This window comes from Artemia franciscana, chromosome 1, assembly GCF_032884065.1.
Source record: "Artemia franciscana chromosome 1, ASM3288406v1, whole genome shotgun sequence".
In the NCBI taxonomy this organism is placed as follows: domain Eukaryota; kingdom Metazoa; phylum Arthropoda; class Branchiopoda; order Anostraca; family Artemiidae; genus Artemia; species Artemia franciscana.
In genome coordinates this window covers 46,667,641-46,687,547 of record NC_088863.1, presented here as the reverse complement: position 1 = coordinate 46,687,547, position 19,907 = coordinate 46,667,641, and the positions used below count along the sequence as shown (strand labels likewise).

The window sequence follows — 19,907 nt, the reverse complement described above, 5'->3', positions numbered from 1 at the left end:
TAATGGCTATTTGGGAGTGTACAGACCTTTTCATGGGAATTTTTGGTTAGGAGGGGGGTGTGAGGGGAGAAGGCTACGTAGGAGGATCTTTCCTTAGAGGAACTTTTCATGGAAGAAGAGAAATTCCATGAAGGGGCACATGATTTTCTAATATTGTTTAAAAAAAACAATGAAAAAATAAATATGAAAAGCATTTTTCCACTGAAAGTAAGGACCAGCATTAAAAACTAAAACGAACAGAGATTATTAAGCATATGGGGGGTTCATTTCTTCCTAAATCCTTGCTCTGTATGCTAAAGTATTTTTTGTAATTTAAACTATTTATTCTACGTTCTTTGTGATTCATGGATCAATCTTAAAGAATTGAGACAAAAGTAAAGCTTTAGTGTGAAAGGCGAGGTATTAACGAGGGGGCAAACTCCCTCAAATACATAATAAAAATATACGAATATAGAAGTTCGTTACGTAAGTTAATTCGTATGTTGCGTATATTTTTTACTAATAAAAATGCTTCTTAAAAATTAAGAATTCTAGTTGCTTTTTTAAGTAACTGAAAAATTGGAGGTCAACTAGGCCTCCACCCCCACCCTTGTTCTCAAAATCATCTGATCAAAACTAAGAGAAAGCCATTTACAAAAAAAAAAAAAAAAAAAAAAAAAAAAACGCAAATTTCGTTCTAATTATTCATTTGCAGATAGCCAAAATCAAACATGCATTAATTCAAAAATGTTCAAAAATTAAATTAAAAAAAAGTTTTTTTAACTGAAATTAAGGAGCAACATTAAAACTTAAAACGAATAGAAATTACTCCGTGTATAAAAAGGGCTGTTCCCTCCTCAATGTCCCGCTCTTTACGCTAAAGTTATTTACTGTTTCATAAAGTAGAATTGAGAGAAAGAGTCAAACTTTAGCGTAAAGAGCTGGGCCTTGAGGAGGGAACATCCCCTTTTATGCACGAAGTAATTTCTCTTCGTTTTCAGTTTTAATGTCGCTCCTTACTTTCAGTTAAAAATACTTGTTTTTTTATTTAATTTGATCTAAAAACGGATTACACAAAAGTGCATTAATGCTTGGCCCTTATGGAAGGGAGACACGTATTTTGAATACGGGCTCGGTGCACGATTTGAAGTTTTTTGCGCTCAAGGTGAAAAGAAAGTTCTTATATTGGCGTACTTAATTACGCTTTTTAATCTGGGAAAAATCTCTTTGCCCAAAAGTTGAAATAATAAAATGGGGAGTAAGGTTCAAATCTTAGATAAGACAAATTTTCCTCTTAGAGTAAAACTAAACACTTTTTACTCTCAGAGAAGATTAAAAAATCAAAAATGGTAAAAAAAAATCTTCAAAAGTTTATCAGCAGAAATACTGCTGATAACACTTATTGTACATGTGACCAAATTATCCAGTAATGTGATTGCTATTGTCAAATAAAAGAATTTATCCCTCTTCAAACTTTTAATAGCCCCCCCCTCCCTAAATTAGAGACTTACCCAATTCATTTTGTTTGAGACTTGACGAACGTTGCGCAATTATGAAAAATGATTAAAAATGTTCATTAAAGTTATCCCTCTGATACGGGTAAGGGCAACTATTTCTCGTCTTCTTCCCGCAAAATAGACAGTATGATTTAGCACCTTATGCCTTAGTGATAGAAAACTAGGAATAGAATATAGCTTGAAGTGGCTTACGTTGTAACTTTTAGTTAGGGTGGCTTCCACTGCCTTTAATAACCTTTGAAATTTACCCCTCATTATCTGGGCAATGAACTTCCTCAACACGAATTTAAAACTAAGATAATCAATGATATGATCGCAATACTACTGTACATTTTCCTCCCAAATTTTCCTTGATAAAATTTTTTTTGACTTGCTTATAAATGGAACCTATTCCATTTTCGTAACTAACATTTTTTTTCCTGGTATGTTCTTTAATTTCCTTTAAAAATACTAATAATCTTAAAGGAAAGGAAATACGTGGTCAAATATAGCGGTGTATATAAACTTTACCTGCCTATTAAAGCCAAGTCTGAGAGAAGAAACTTATTTTGGTGCTGACTTAATGTGGCTCGTCGTTACCCAGGCTGGCGCTCTTTAGGATCTAGAGTCGGAGTAGAAGTTTGCTAATTTTGGGGCCCAAAGACATCCTAAAATGGGATATCCCTTTGCCAATCCCAGTACCTGAGCAAACTACAAAATACAATAATATCTACTTGCAAGTAAGGCAGTATATAAGGTGGGTAGTTCATAAGCAGTGGTATAAATTTGTGGAGAAACTTTTCCTTCCATATATTGGCCTCCCACTAGATTTTGATTTAGTGCTTGTCTTTGAATTTTTTTTTGTTCTTAGGACATTTATCTGATAATTTTCAATTATTAATTTAGTTCTGTGGACAGATGACGGTCAAGTGGAGGTCTCGATTATTATTCTACTCGAATTTTTCTTTTGCCCTCTGAATATTTTTTCCCATCTGAAATTTCAAAAAGGAACCATGTTGGTATTTTTTTTTTGGAAATACCAGAAAAATACCCCCCTTCCCTTAGACAGAAAAAATACATTTATCCGCCCTAATATTTCTGTGAACTGTCACCATTGCATATAAGGCCTATATATAAGGTAGGATTATTGTTAATTTCAACACATATCCAAGAACATTCCCTTAAGAATATTAAATTTGGGAATAACTGACCTCACCACCCTGAACTAAGGTACCTCTACAAAAATTTAACTCCAGGAATAAACTGTATGAAGCTTCAAGCCCCTTCTCCAGCCCAAGCTTCGTTTATTATTGTAACTTTTGGGGGAGGAGGATAGGGGTAGTAAACGAAAAAAAGTTTACCACCATTTTTCTTTCATATCCTCATGGAGGAGCTAGCAAACTATTTATGGTAGTTCATTCAAAATACCCCCCCCCCAAATTTCAGATCAAATGAGACCGACCCGGGTATTTAAAAGGCTTAAAATTATTTTTAAGCTTTATTATTTCCCGGCTAAGTAACTAAACATCTTCGCTGTCTAACTAGTTTAGATGCCAACTTATGCATCCAATTGAAAACAAAATTTAAGGAAATTTCTTATATATTTTGCTTACAGTAAATATTCCTTGATAAGGATATTGGAAATATGCCTGTAGGATAAGTGACTTCAAACCCTTCTATCAGCCTAGTTTTTAGAAAATTCAATACTCTCACTTTATTTTTAAGTTTGTTTTTATCATAGCGCTTCGAAAAAAGAGCTCGTTCCATGTATTAATCAAAAAGAATTTTCCAAAAAAGGATTTTCAAACAAAAGTAAAGAATAAGAAAAAGAAAAGCGGGAATGAAGTTATAAGAAAAACAGAAATGAAGTCATAGTTAAAAAAAATAAAGGAGCAAAATTTAGTAATAGACGAGCAGATATAAATTCAAATGTTAATACAAACTCAGAACGAACCGAAATCGCTACCAACGGATAAATGAGATCAAAAACGAAAACAAGTTACAATTATTGGGGCAACTTTAAAACAAGCAAATATTACCACAAATAGGAGTAGAGCTAACGCCCTCAAAACCTTCAAAACTCCAGAGCGTCATTTACGCTTTACTGAAAACAACTTTTTATTTTGATCTGTTTGTATTTGTTGTCTGAGCATCAGCAACAACACAGCAATGACATTTTGTCTCAAGGCTAAACATGGTTTAAAAACAAGAGTGGCACTATCTATCCCCTTCTTTCCCTCGCAGAAGACTAACGAACATTTATTAGACTAATGAACTTTATTAAACACAAAATACTGAATATATATTTGTTTTAGTAAAGTGCAAAAGACGTCTTGGCTTTTACAAGGCTTTGTTTGACTTGGCTTTCCGCTGTGATTTCTAACCATTTTAGTTATTCCTTCATCAGAGGTATTTCTATGAGGGGGAAGAGGGGGTAATTGCCCCTTTTTATTTAGATCTTTACCTTTATTTTTGTTTGCGCACCATATTTTAAACAACATTTTTGTTGAGTTTCTATATCCTTTAGAAACTTTAGCTAAATACCATTAGCCATTCCCGAGACACTGTAGATATTTCCACTTGGCAACCTGGATGCGCACAATGTCTTGATCTATTTCAGTATCTTCCCTATATGCCATGAAAGTTTCATATCCTTAGCCATTCATGAGATATTGTATACGGCTTTATGATGAAAAGGACACACATACTATGTTTTGATGTAGCTCAATATGCCCTAAAAGTTTCAACTTAATGCCTTTAGCCGTTCCTGAGATATTGGAGATCCTTCATTTTGACAAACTGGATGCACATAGTGTGCTAATGCCAGCTCAGGAAAGAGAGAAACCTTAGAGCAAATGGGCAAATGCTGGCTTGATCCCGACTTACACTACGAGCACAAATTGAGATAGCACGGCCTATCGATCCTTCACGCCTTAAGAGTTTTAAGCAAGAGTTGTCAGAAAAGCCAGCACAGTGATAACTCACTGTGATGACCACAGATGACCAACATGATGTTGCACACAGATGAGCACAGATGACCAAACGTTCATAGCGACGTCGTTTTTCACTCCTTCGATGTCGGCTCTTCGTATCATTGCAAAGCAGCATTCACCAAGTGCAGGATTGCTCACCCACCTACAAATAACGTGAACTTGGTTTAAACTTCAGTGGGATAGGTTAGTTTTATCCTACAGACATTCAAAGCTGTGTCTATAGAAGTCCTTCAAAGTACGATAGAAACCGCAGGTTTTCGAACGGACAACGGTGTGAGGCTACGTCCGTATGATTATACCCGAAAGCCTCTGACTCACTGGTGGCTATGCATAACCTGGTCCTTTTGTTTTTCGCAAAGGGTGCTAGTACTATGTACCGAGTGCTATGTGGTAGTAAAAGTGGTAGTATTATTAATAAAGACGGTGGGAGCAGTGAAGTTATTAAAAGTAGAATAGCCAAGGCTCAGGGTGTATTTTCAAAGTTAAATAAAGTTTGGAAGAATAGGAAGATATGTCTGCAAACAAAAATTAGAATATTGGAAACTACAGTGATGACAGTGGTCAAATATGGCTCTGAAGCATGGGTGCTCCAAAAACTGGATGAAAATTTACTAGATGTTTTCTAGAGAAATTGCCTACGGATTGTTCTGGGTACCCAGCTTATTGACCGTATTTCAAACAGTAGGCTGTACGAAAAATGTTGTTCAATCACTCATTCTAGGGCTATGATGAAAGAAAGATTTAGATGGCTAGGCCACGTTCTGCGGATGAAGGATGACAGATGTCCGAAGATTGTCCTTTTCGGCCAACCTTCTAGGGCTGAACAGAAAGCAGGTCGTTTTCTTCAGGGACGGGAGAATTTCATATATAAGGATTTGAAGTAAATGGAACTTCCTGGGAGGGTGTCAAGAGGGAGGCTTTGAATAGATTGGGTTGGAAGAGGAGCATACGTAGCTGCGTTGGCCTCAGGTGGCTTCCTGGTGCGGTGAGTTATTAGCAGCATTAGTAGTAGTATTTTGGGCTCCTCAAAATCTTGATTGGATGCATTCGGGGAAAGTGGACATGGGGAGGGGGCTATTTAGCCTCCAATTTCTTCTGACTCTTAAGTCTAGAACTTTTGATCTTTTAATCAAATGAGCCCCCTCCAAAGTTTATTCGACCATCCCATTCATAAAACCTTAAATGATACTAATGGGGAACTACTATGACTAATAGGCCTTGCCCTGAGGGCTGTGAGGGGAGTTATCATCCCCAAAGACATAATTACTTGACCTGTCAACTATGCTGAACAAAATTTATATCTCAAAATTTGGATTAAATGTATTTGGAGAAGTGATGAGTGTTTGGAGAGGGGGGGGGGGTGGTTACCCTCCCATCACTTTTAACTCTTAAAAAGGGTACCAGATCCTTTAATTTGAAATCAAATGGGCTCATTTTGAAGTTTCTAGGACATTTTTTTCTATACGAAATGCCTTAGTCAGAAAAAAGTAGATAACAGATTGTGTCCACGCCGCTTTTTGCTTAAGCAACGCTATATCACTGCTTATAATTATTTCTCATGATCTACCAGTCCCAACTTTGTTGTGATTTTCTCACTTAATTTTTACTCATTTAAACCTTACAGTCGAATGGACCGTAAATACAAAAATTTATAGACCTTGTATACAAACCTTATAAATACGATGGGTAAAGAGATTAAGTATATCAGACTTTTAAATGTGTCCATATTCATTAATAAACGCAAATTCCATTTCTTCAGTGTTGCCATATTGAATGGTGAAAATAAACAAGCAGAACTAATAAGTTAAATTTAACACTGCTTTTCGCTAACAAAAAATTTTGCATTAATAGTCTAAAGACAACTTTTAATCCCAAAGACAATTACAGCTTCAAAGGAAACCTACGTCTCTTAAAGCTGTTTCATACTATTAGCTCAAGGCCGTATTCAGGAAAGGAGTTAGAAGGTTTGAAGAACTCCTAAGTAGCACTTTTTGGAAATAGTTATTAAAAAATAAAAATAAATATCTAATATTCCGTACAATACATTCCTCTTCTACTGTAGTTTTTGAAATCTTGTGGCAGTTCACAGCTTAGGATTGAAAGAAAATGGGATACACAATTTAAAAGCTGATAGAAAAACAAATGAAATTATTTGATGAAATAAGACTTCCCTTTCTATTTCTCCTTAATCTTTAAAAATGAGCATCAACTAAAGCTTGTATCAACTTGTATCAACCAAAGCTTTGTGTAAAATATAACTCGTACAACAATAATGTCAATACGAATAAACAATGTATAAACAATTCATAGTAATGTTATAATAATGTCAATAAAAAATGTTGTTCTACGCTTGCAACAGGGTGCAAGTTCCAGTGTCATATTTCTTAGGAGACTATGTCCTGAAATTGAGCTTTTTTAACTCAAAATTTTCTAAAATTAAGAATAAAAATCTAATAATAGATACGCTGTTCTACGGAATGTCATTTTTTCACATTGGTGTCACAACTGAACGAGATATACCTTAAATAGAGCTTTGTCAGATATATGACTCGTCCACAAGGTAGATAAGAAACAGAGGGTAGAATCTTCTTCCCTTATTTCCAGTCAAATATTAAAAATAAATGAATATTGCATCAACCAGCTTTATTCAAGATATTTCTCTTACGGTCATTATTAACAAATTAACACTTTATAAACAACTTAACCATAATATACAATGACAATAAAAACTGACAATAACATACAACAAAAGATTTTAAAAACTGTAAACAATGCTACTTTAGACAATAAACCACAAATAAACGTCATTTTATTGTTCTCAAAACTTAGTTAGAAAATTTAGTGCAGTAATTTTAGTTTTTAAATGCTATTAGTTTTAAAATGATATATAAATACATTATATATCCTAAATTTTGAATTTCCCCATAAATTGGGCTCAGATAAGGCCAAACTTTACAAAAGATTTACTTTAATAGAAGATAGTTATTCAGCCAATAATTAGTGTTAAACAACAGATTGATAATTGCAAAAAACAAAAGTTCAGGTAAAGCGAAAAGCCAGGTCATTAGAATACAACGGGAAAAGTGTAAATTTGGCAGAACCGACAAGATAAAAATGGAAACGAAAGGGAAAAACAGTAAATATAAAAGAAAACAAAAAAGGAAATACAAAGAGTACAAACAGCAAAAGATAAAAAGGAAAAAAAACACAGGTATATAAACCGTACCAAAAATACAATATATATGAACAACTGTAGCTACTGGAAAACAATTAAAAAAGGGAAAAGCACTTTGTAATATAAAAAATTTGCCAGACATATTTCTAAATGTATATATTAAAACCGTTAAAAACCGTTAAAATTTTAAAAACCTTAAAAACCGTTAAAATTTTTTACAGTGTGTCTTAATATTTATCCAATATTTTTCTTTAATGCGCGTTAACAACGTTTGATATTTTTGTAATGTGCCTTAGAAATCAGTAAATGTTTTTATAATACATCTTTACGATCATTTAATATTTTTATAATATGCTTAACAATCGATTTATCTATTTATAATGCGAATTAACGGTTATTTAATATTTTTATAATTCATCTTAACAATCGTTGATTTTTTAACCATAGCCAAGACATGTTACGATTTCAAGAGATTATTATTATGTAATAAAATGTGTCGTTTTACCATTTTGTCTTGATTATCAATGTCAGCTTGATGCCTTAAAAGTTTTTGCATAAAACAACTTTCTTATCTTTGACAAATCTTTGTTCTGTGTAAAGTAAGATAGTACAAGACCCTTAACGTTCTGTGTAAGCCTAATAATAGCACCATAATATCTGCAACAGTTATATACAATAATCTGCAACAGTTTTTTATTTAAAAACACCGTAACAACTTCAGCCTCTGCCTTTCTTGCTGTCATTTGCAGTGGTAAAATCTTTTCCCCATGTTAAAGTACATACACGTTTGATTTTGCCATTTGAACTACATAATATTTAAACTTCAAGCGCAAGGAGTAGTCATGCCTTTTTTGGAATAGAGACTTAAAAGACAACGATACAAAAATATTTTTTTTCCGGGGGGGGGGGTATAAAAATTGAAAAACACAACTGAAATCGGTTTATATTTAATTTTGTTCCGTTTTTACGTGTTTTGTTACGTTTAAGTTTTATACGTATTCCTCTCTTTTGTAAGTATAGGAATGACTTATTAAAACAGATTCTATATTTTAGAAGACGATATAGAGTCTATATGCATTTTACAGGAAACAAAACATGAAGTAGACCTTTATTATTACTATCTTAAGTACTTAAATAGAAATTATCATTAACCATGGCTGGGCATAAGGTCTCTAGCAATATTATTCAGAGCTTAAGAAATTCAACTCCATTCTATATTTACATTCTGTTATTTTTGAAATCTTTTTAGCATTTCTAGCAATTTACTTGCAACAATTTTTTGTCCATTAGCTATAGCAACTACCAATAATTTATTGCCTTGATTATTACAAGCATTTGTTATAGCTAAGACCTCATTAGGTTTTATTTCTTCAAGTCGGCTGATCGATTCAACATTACCATTTTTTATATCTCTAAACAGTTCTTCGATTAATTTCAGCAAATCAATAACTTTCTGGTCCTTAGAAAGGTCAATAGGTAATTTCCCATCTTTGTTCTCAATGTTATAAGTTGCACCATGCTTTAATAAAGATTTTACAATTTCCAAGGAGCCGTTTTTAGCGGCAATATGAAGAGATGTAGTACCACTAAAAGTAGTTTTAGCATTAATGAAGTCGTTTAATTTGTCACGACTGATATTCTCTAACAAAACATCAACAATTTCTTTGTTACATTTGGAAGTAGCAGTGTGCAAGGGTGTATTGCCTTTATTAGTTGTTTGATTAATATTAGCTCCATTTTTTATTAAGGTATTCACAATATCTAAGTCTCCATAGTCAACAGCAAAATGCAACGTTGTTCTTCCATCACTATCTTTGTCATTGGGATCAACCCCATCTTTTAAAAGACGCTGAACAGTTGGTCTATCACCTTTACTAGCAGCAATGTTGATATCTTTCTGCAAATAACGGAGAATCTCTGATGCTTCTTGACCATCAAGTTTCAATCTAAAATTAATCAGTTCTAACTTTTGTAAAATATCTAAGGTATTTGGATGACTTGGTCCAAAAACAGCTTTGATTTGATCAAAACATTCACTGTAGACTTTAAGTGCTCTGATCCACTTACCTTGAGCAAATAGAATGTTTCCGATGTTACGTTGAGTAGCTAAGGCTTCTGGATGATTCTGTTGCATAACCTTTTTTTGGATGCTTAAAACTTCTTGATAAGTATTCAAGGCTTGATGCTGTTTATTTTGTCTGAAAAGTACTCCAGCAATGCTATTTAGTGTTCTCAAGGTATCGGTATGATTAACACCGAAAATAATTTTTTTCTTTTCAAAAACCTCCTTATAGATTTTTAAGGACTCCTCTAATTTACCTTGGTTAGATAGTACCATTGCTATATTATTTTCGGCACTAACAGTGATTGAATTATTTGCACCTAGTCTATCTTTCTGCTTTTCAAAAACTACAATGTTGATATTTAAGGCTTCCTCATATTTTTCCAGACCATCCAATACTAAAGCCATATGAAACATAGTATTTAAGGTGTCTGAGTGATTTAGCCCTAGTACTTCTTTTTGTTTCTTATACGCTTCTTCAAAAATATCCAAAGATTTTTCATTTTTCCCCTGTCTATGCAGCACTAAAGCGATGAAACTTCTTGTGCCTAGAGTATCCTTATTATCCGAACCAAGCATTTCACTTTGTTTCTGAAAAACATCTTCAAGTATATTTAATGCTTCTTGATACATTCCTTGTTTATATAGCACTTTTGCTATTTCTGCCTGAATATCTAATGTACCAGGATTGTCTGGTCCTAAAATATCTTTTCTTCTTTCAAATACACTTTTCAAAATGCTTAAGGCTTTTTGGTAACTTCCTTGAAACGAGAGGATTGAGGCTTTATCAATCTGAGTAGATACTTTTTCTTGGAATATTTCCTTCAACTGTTGGACTTCGGGAAAATTACTTTGCATTGCAGCAGTTATTAGCGTTTGGTTATCTCTGTTACGAGCACTCATAATTGCTTTTATTGTATCAATATCCTTTATCTTGTTGAGGTCATGAATAACTTCAACATCATACTCTTTAACTTTTCTAAATGACTCACTTATTAAGTTGAGAATTATAGTTATATCAGTATTTACACATAAATCTGATGGTGTTTTGCCACTATCAGAGGCATCATTATACACTGCACCGTAGGACAACAAGACTTTTACAATTTTTAAATGAGAAAATTTTGCTGCATAATGTAAAGGTTTAGATTTCTTGCTACCAACCACATTGGGATTGGCCTTATTTTGTAAAAGGAATTCAATAATTCCTTCATAGCCTTTCCATGCAGCATAATGTAATGACGTCCTGCCGGCAATATTTCTTGCATCGACAATGGCTCCTGCTTTGATACATTTCTCAACTTCTGAAGACATATTCCGCTTCACATATTGAATTAACATTTCTGTTAACGTTAGTAAATTTATTGTGTCTTTGTTGGTACTCATTTCTACAGGTTTTCTGTTAAGCTTATCAACCATATCATAAATTGCCCCATTTTTTAATAAAAATTCAATAACGTCCTTATGGTCAAAGTTAGCAGCAGTATGCAGAGGACTTGAGCCGAAGATATCTTTTGCGTTGATTTCAGCACCTTCCGTTATCAAGTACCTTGTAACCTCTAAATGACCCATAAATGCAGCATAGTGTAATAATGTTTGATCGCCAGCACCAGCGTCATTAATATTAATTCCTTTACTAAGAAATAATTGCACAGTATCCTTATGACCTTCTCTTGCAGCAATATGTATTGGCTTTGAGCCAGATTTGGTTCTAGCATTGATATTCGACCCTTCACTTAAAAGATATCTTACAATTTCTAAGTTGTTTTTTTGTGAAGCAATATGCAATACCGTCCAATCATCGTTACCTTTAGCATTTATATCTAATTTTTCATGCTTAAGTATTACTTTCACCACTCCCAAATGACCATTTGCAACAGCTAATTCTAAGGGCATTCTTCCCTTATTGTCCTTTATGTTAGTTTTTGCTCCATTTCTTAGTAAGATTTCAACAACATTGGTATGCCCATATCCTGCGGCTATAAGTAGTAGTGTATCTCCTTCGACATCCCGAATATTAATGTTACCATTATTCTCTATCAAAACTTTAGTTGCTTCTTCATGACCGTTTAGTACTGCCATATGTAGTGGTGTTAAACCACCAAAAGCTAAAGCATTAACATTGGCTCCGCTTGCTATTAGAGCCTTTATTATTTCTGTGTGATCTCCTATAGTAGCAAAGTGTAAGGGAGCAGCGGGAATATCTTCACTACATCTGATGTTAACAGCCTTTATTATCTCTGTGTGATCTCCTATAGTAGCAAAGTGTAAGGGAGCAGCGGGAATATCTTCACTACATCTGATATTAACATTGGCCTTGTTTTTTAATAAGATCTCTACTATGTCCCTAAAACCTGCATGTGATGCCAAAGACAAGGCTTTACAACCCTCTGCATTAATATTAGCTCCATTTTCTATAAGAATTTTGACGATCTCGTTGTGATTCTTCTGAATAGCAGAGATCAATGGTGTTATTTTGTTACGCTTAACATTAACATTAGCCCCTTTTGCGACCAGAATTTCAACTATTTCCTTATGACCTCCTGCTACAGCAAAATGTAATGGTGTGCTTTCTGTACTTTCTGCAAAACCAGTTTTATTAATTTCAGCTTTATTTTTTATTAAAAGGTTAACTGCATGTTTGTGGCCCCCTAGGACAGCTGCATCTAAAGGTGTAAGACCAAATTCTGCATTAGCGTTTACTTCAGCTTTATTTTCTATCAAGGAAGCAATGATATCTAAATTGCCAATGGTAGCAGCCACATGTAACGGTGTGATTTCATTATTAGTTCTAGCATTGACTTCAGCTTTATTTTGTAAGAGAAGGTCAATGACATCTTTGGTGCCGCTCATAGCAGCTAAATGCAGTGCTGTATTACCCATAATATCTTGAGCACTAACTTGAGCTTTATTTCTTAATAAGAGTTCAATAATATCTTTGTGACCATAAAGAGCAGCTATATGTAATGGTGTTGCTTTAGTATCGGTTTTATCATTGATTTCTGCTCCTTTGCTTATTAAAAGCTCAGCAATTGCCTTGCACCCGCTATTTGCTGCGCAGTGTAATGGTGTTGCATTATGTTTATCTTTAGCACAAATACTGACTCCATAATGAAGGAGAGTGGCAACTATTTTTACTTGACAACTCAGTACTGCCAAATGTAGTGGTGTTAGACCATCCACAGTGGCAATGATAGAATTTGCATTGTTTTTTAGTAAGGCGGATACAATTTTCTCATGCCCATCTTTTGCTGCATAGTGTAAAGGAGCATAATTATAGGCCTTATCAACAGCATTAACGTTAGCTCTATGCTCTAGTAAAATATCAGCTATTTGTTCGTGACCATTTTCTACAGCATAATGTAATGGTGTGCAACCTTCGATAACTAAAGCATTTACATCTGCTCCCTTTTGAATTAAGGCCTTTACTACAAGAAGATGACCATTAAGTGCTGCTAAATGTAATGGTGTCACATCTCTGTCAGTTCTTCTGTTAACATCTGCCTTATTTTTAAGTAGAAAATTCACTAACTCCAAATGACCCCTTTCTGCAGAAATGTGCAACGACGTAAAGCCACCCATAGTCTCATTGCTGTCAACATTCAATTCTTTTTCCAGAAAAATCTTAACAACATCCACATGGTTATTTAGTACTGAATAGTGTAAAGGGGAATATCCTAAATGATCTATGATGTTCGAATTAGCATTATTTTTCAGTAGAACTTCAGTGGCATCTTTGTAACCATTGTCAGCAGCAGCATGTAGTGCTGTTTGGCCAATATTGTCTGGGTCATCAAAATACGCACCTATTTTTCTTATAAGAAATTCTATAATATTTTCCCTTCCATATGCGGCAGCAACATGAAGTGCACTTTGTCCATTCACATCCTTAGTGTTGACGTCTACGTCTTGATCAGCGATAAACTTTAAAACCTCAACACTGGGTCCTTGAGCAGCAAAATGCAGTGATGTCGTTGAGTTAATATCTCTTCCATTGATATCTGATCCTTTTCTGAGACAACTCTTCAAGTCCTCAAGATTTCCTTCTTTCAACGCTGCGAACATTTTTCCCTGATTATTGATAATATCAATGTTTTGATCATATTTGTTTTTAAGTTTTGGAGGATTGTCTTTTACTGACTTGCCGATTCTTATCTTGCTTTTTCTTATATTCTCTGTAATCAGTTTTTTAGCGTTCAAAATAACCGCTATTGAAGGATCAGATGACAGCACATCAACTATATCATTATAGTGGGCTATGTGGTTCCGCAAACCTTTTCCAGTTAATAAAGGAGTGTTTTTATCTAAAAAAAATAGTGTATTTTCTAGATGCTTACCTAATCTACTTAAAATAGACAGTATATCTAGTACAAGCATTTCTACTACTCCAAGCATCTTTTTATTTCTCTTGTAGGATAAGAGCTCTTCTTTTAATGTGCCATATAATGCGTTACTTCTTAAAACACTTTTCAGATGAGACAATTTACGTTCAAGCAAGCTATTGTATTTTTCTTCTGTTATATTGTCGGATTTATTTTTTTTATTTTTATTAATAAATAAACTTGTATCACTGAACTTGTTTCTTAACTCTTCAACCCATTTCATGTCACTTGTTCTAAATGCAGCAGCATTAAGAATTTGACCTAACAATAGTTCTAGTTCACCTATGTTGTCTTCTGGTGTTCTTGACCGAAAACTAAGATAAATCTCCACGGAAACTTTGCTGATTTCTTCAAGATTATGGGACTCTATTTGGAAAGGAATGTTTTCTATTATTTTATTTGTAGAAAACTTCATTACTCTTATATCGTTATGATCTATCTTAATTTTTTTCAAAATAAGAAATAAGCTCATTAAATACGTAGTTGCAATTGAAGAGTCACTTCTAGTACTTATTGATTTAGTTTTTGCAAAACGTTGAATGCTATCAATTTTATTAAAGAGCCACTTCTCATAATCTGTCTTTTCACTAATAACACTCCTAAATTTTTGAATGAGTTCTCCTAGCTTATCATGTTCCAACAACTCAAAACACTCTGTAAATATTTCATCTCTTTCATCTAATTCAACGCTAGTACACATCCCTGCAACTTCTTTTATGTCTTCCAAGCTTTCACTTTCTTTAATTTTAACTAGCAACATTCTAATCATTTGCATTTTTTTGCTTTGAAAAATGTCAGTAATTACATCATCGATTCTTTTAAGATCATTTTGAACCCCAACAAAGAAGTTGACACTAGAATTATCCTCAATCTCTATTCTCTTTGAGAGTGAGTATGCATGTGATAAGGAATTACGTAAATCTATGATGATTTTTCTTGTGTCCCTTGGTAATGACAGAAGAAGAAGTTCACTTGTAGTCTTAGATAACTTTGGAGATTCTAGAGTGTTTTTTAAATGTTCACCAGTAACTTGTAGGACCCTCGCAATAATCAATTCACCTTCCTTTTGTTTAAGATCAGCAGATAATACTAGTTTTATATAATCACTTATTTTCTTCAAAGAATGAATGTCTCTAATTTGTTGATAATCGCTATATAGTTCTCCAAATTGAGGAAAACTACTAACGATCTTAGAAACAACTTGCTCACGACTTAATTTTGGGAGTATAGCAAATGTTTTCAGGTCCACAGTTTCTAAATAATCTTTTTCCTCTTTAAGTTTCCCAGAAAAATTTTCCAGGTGGTTGAGTATTTTTTTTTTATTCAATATGGCATTAAGAAATAAATTGATTTCTTGTCGTTTTAAATGTAATGAAACAAAGCTTATCAAACAGAACTCCATTTCTTCCCAAGGCATTCTGTCATAGGAAGATTTCAACTGTCGCTTTAATATATGTATATTTTGTGCAATAAACTTCGATATAAATATAAACTTTTCATCTATTTCTTCTCTGTTGCAGTATTCTGTTCTTAACACGCTAACATTGTGAAGTAATAACTCAATCCTCTCTCTTATGCTATTAAAATTACTCTTTACATTCTTATCTTTTTCAAAAGAATTGGAGAAAAAACGGAGGTCTATTAACTTATTCTCAACAAAAATTTCCATCTCTTCTGACAATAAAACATTCTTAAGTTTTAATTCTTCGTAAGTTCGAGAAAGAATTTCATCTAATTCACTCAAATGAACAGAAAAGTAATTGCCAGGCCATTTACTAATAAGTATATCAAGAAGTTCAACATTACCAGATCGTATAGCATAATAGAAGGCATTATGGCAGGTTTCATCTTCATCACTTGGTACTATAGCAGCTTCTCTTGCGTCAAGGGAGAAGTTACTGAGAATTTTACCATTATTGCTAAGTAGATATTCTAAAATATTCACCTTATTATGTTCACAAGCTAAGATAACTAAATTGGTACTCCCCAAAGGGTTGTTAAAACTGAGTAGCTCCCTTGTTCTTTCTAGGTTTCCTTCCCGAACCGCATTAATTAAACAGTAATTTATATCTTCATTGATCATCATAGTTACTTTCGTCTTCGACTTCAGTTACTCACTGTTATCTAATTTGTTAGGAATACTTTCCTTGAACTGAACTTCTTTTGAAATATTGATTTCGTCTGTTATCCTCTAGAAAGAAAAAAAACAACTGCATTATATACAAAGACATCTAATGCCACAAATATTGAAATACTTTAACATTGCACACAACAATGTATGAATTGAAAGGAAGGCTGATTGTTTGGAATTACTTAAAATTTAAATTTTAGATCATCATTTTTGTTTCCAAATTAAAACCAAACTAATCAACATTCCAGCAACTAACGAGAAACGGAATTGTAATGACAAGCAACATAGCTGGGTTTAATAATATATATTTCAAATTATGTCGTCGTTGGATAATTAACAAGCAATGTTGGTGCTATATATTGTTTGTTTATTTCTTCTATTTATAAATCTATATATATAAGATATATATATATATATATATATATATATATATATATATATATATATATATATATATATATATATATATATATATATATATAAATATATATATATATATATATATATATAAATAAGTTGTCTGTCTGTCTGTCTATCTGTTGAGTGACTTCATGTCATCATGTCGTCATGTCGTCATGAAGTTAGTTGTCGTCATGTTTGTTATGACGACGACGTCATTAAAAGTATTTAAGAAAATCGTTCAAAGACAAATTTTTAATTGTAAGAAGATCGTGGACGGAAAAATGTTTAATTGTAAAATGACCGAAGAACCTACTATGGCAACAGCCGAGGAGGCTGCTCAAAGAGTCTATGCCAAAAAACTTGCGGCTGATAGAAAAAGTAAGAAAAGAAAGCGTGCCGAGGAATCACAAGAACAGCAAGAAAACAGGCTTGCGGCTAAAGAACGGAAAACCGCACAGTTAGATGAAAATCCACCTGGACAGCGAGAGTCAAAACATATCAAAACTGGAAATGATAGCGATGATGATTGGGTTTGGGATTTTGACTTGGATAAGGTCATCAATTCCTACCGGATTTTAGTTAAAAAAAAAACAAAGGTTCGGCGATATGTATTTCATAGTGACGCTGAAAAATAAAGAAGAAAAAGAAAACTGAAAAAAGAAAAAAAGGTAAAAAACTAAAAAACAAAAACAAGAACAAAACACAGACCGGGACAGAAATACAGACAGGGAATTAAATTTTCTCCACCAGCACTGGATCCAACCTGGAATAATATCATGAACAGAGAAATCACCAATGCAATAGCACAAACACAAAAAAAAGGAGAGACTGAATATATAATTTTTAAAAATTTTAATATTAAAATAAATGACAATGATAAAAAGTTCCCTTTCCTATATTGTACTGTAAAATTTCATAGGAATCCCCATAAACCACGGTTTATTGCTGGAGCAGCTAAATGTCCAACCCGCATTGCTGCTACTGACCTCTCTTTAATTTTAAAGGAAATTGTAAATAAACTTAAAACCTATTGTTCTGGTATTAAAAATTTTTCGAATTTTAATCTATATTGGAGTGTTAACAATTCACTGCAGGTGATAGATTCTTTAACAATGGTTTCAGCTAAAAGAATTGAGTCTTTCGATTTTGCGACAATGTATACTAATTTATCACTTAATGTAGTGTTTGATAATTTAAAAACTGTTATCAAGAAATCTTTCCTCTTATCTAGTAAAAGGTTCTTAAAAATAGACACTTATAATAAAAAAGCTATATGGACAAATTGCTTTAATACTACAGTTAACTTGAGATGTTACAGCTTGGATATAATAATAATAATTTATTTTTAACCCACATCATAACAAGTTATGGCACTTGTGGAGTAACAAAAAGAAAAAAAAATGAAATACACTACAAGTAAAATACACTACAAATAGAAAAAACATTATGCTACAATGAGATTAACCGAACAGACGGACCAAAAGATGATGAGGCGATAAACGATAAAAAGCTGATTCCTACAACCTTCCATACATGAGGGCCAACTTTGCACTTATATCGGGGACATCAAACTTACGAATTATCTTCCTATTGCTATACCAAGGGGGGAGATAAAGTAAAAATTTACAATATCTGAAATAAAAAATCCGAATCTGATTAATATCTTTTTTCTTTGGAGGGGGATAAAGGCCAGAAAGGTAAAGGACAGAATGATCACAAAATGTAGCATATAGTCTACCGAGTGCACGTCTATTATACTTCCCTCGATAAGCAACTATCTTAGAATAGCCCGTTTGAATTTTCTTTTGAACATCACGAACAGTGCACTGCCGTAGGCAAGAAATTGAATTTGTAACAGTAATACCCAACCACCGAAAGGTGGAAACAAAGGGTATTGAAAAACCGCAACAAGCTAAGGGAGCATTAGAGGAAGTCGGACCATTAAAAACTAGAAATTCACATTTCTCAACATTAAGAGAAAGACCAATATTAGAAAATAGACGTGAAACTTTTGAGACCATAAACGAGAGACCTTGCTTATTTTTACACAAAAGTAAAAGGTCATCTGCATAAGCAAGATAAGAAACATCTGAGAGTCCAATAAAATAATTTGATCTAATTTCATCTAAAAACCAGAAATGAACATTTTGAATATACTTGGTGATAAAACCCCTCCCTGCTTGACACCTCGACATAAACGGACAAACGAAGATCCAGACTTATTAATTCGGAGAAAAGAATTCTCATACCAAAAACGAAGAAGAAAAATGACTGAAAGATTTACACCATTATTAAAAAGGGGAAAAAAAAGCTTGACTGTGAACTACATTGTCAAAAGCTTTAGAAAGGTCCAAAGTACACAAATAAAGTGGGGACCCCTCAGCCATGCTATTCTTAAGGGCGGAAGAAAGAACACGGTGTGCATGTTGACAACCAATACCAGTTTGAAACCCGAATTGATTCGATCCGAAATTTATATTTTCATTTAAATGAGGAATTATACTCAAGTTACACGTAGTGGTTATAGGGCGATAAGATGAACATTGAGAAGGGAGTTTTCCCCGCTTTAGAATTGAGGTGACATTTCCACAAAGAAAGCTATCCGGAACCAGAGAAGATGTTAAACACATTTGGAACAACAACTGCAAATGAAATAAAAGAACAACACACTTTGGATTTATATTATTTACACTAATACCATCAATATCAATGGATGAAGAATTCAGTTGCTTAATTGCATTTTCAACAGCAGTTATTGATACTGGAATAATATGGCCCTGATGAAGCGAAGGCGGTAGAATTTTAGAAAGTAACTGAGAATAATGTGACTGCACAAAAAAAATTAATTTTGGAAAAAAATTCCCGAATAGTAAACATACCAAGTTGAACTAGAAATCGAATCACTATTATAAAGATCACTTTTATCCAGCTTCTCAGAATTGATCAATTTAGACCAATCCTTTTTAGAGGCTGGAAATTCCATACCCTTATAACGAATGGATTTAAGGTACTTTTTATAATCATTCTTTGTTTTCTGCTTTATATCCGCAACAGACCCCGTTATAGGTCTACCACAATCAACCCAAATTCGAAGCCAAAGTTTTGCCTTATTTATAAAATTCTTTAATTCAGGATCGGCAGCCCATATAGATTTCCGCGTTTTTATACGAATACGTTCCTGGGGAACCGCAATTTTTTCAGCTTCTTTCATACATCTAATTATATCATCATAATATCTATCAAGATCACGCTTACTACTCTTTATTTGCAATTGGGGTAGATGATAA

At 33.4% G+C, this 19,907-nt stretch overlaps 2 protein-coding genes across 4 annotated transcripts in view; both read right to left on the bottom strand.

The window, feature by feature from the left end:
- LOC136030619 (G protein-activated inward rectifier potassium channel 4-like) overlaps positions 1 to 16,274 on the bottom strand; it is a 92,125-nt gene extending 75,851 nt beyond the window's left edge. For 2 of the 3 annotated variants that reach the window (XM_065709693.1, XM_065709688.1), the window contains exon 1: positions 16,033 to 16,274. In XM_065709693.1, coding sequence (XP_065565765.1) covers positions 16,033 to 16,173 — 141 coding nt within the window. In that variant the 5' untranslated portion in view covers positions 16,174 to 16,274. Of the gene's footprint in view, positions 1 to 1,688; positions 1,776 to 16,032 lie in introns of those variants that run through there. The other variant, XM_065709697.1, reaches the window with a different exon arrangement.
- On the bottom strand, positions 6,317 to 16,026 carry LOC136030611 (uncharacterized). The gene has a single exon (XM_065709681.1). It carries the CDS (start codon positions 15,754 to 15,756, stop codon positions 8,872 to 8,874), a length of 6,885 nt encoding a protein of 2,294 aa, XP_065565753.1. The 5' UTR covers positions 15,757 to 16,026; the 3' UTR covers positions 6,317 to 8,871.
- Positions 16,275 to 19,907: the final 3,633 nt, after the last annotated feature.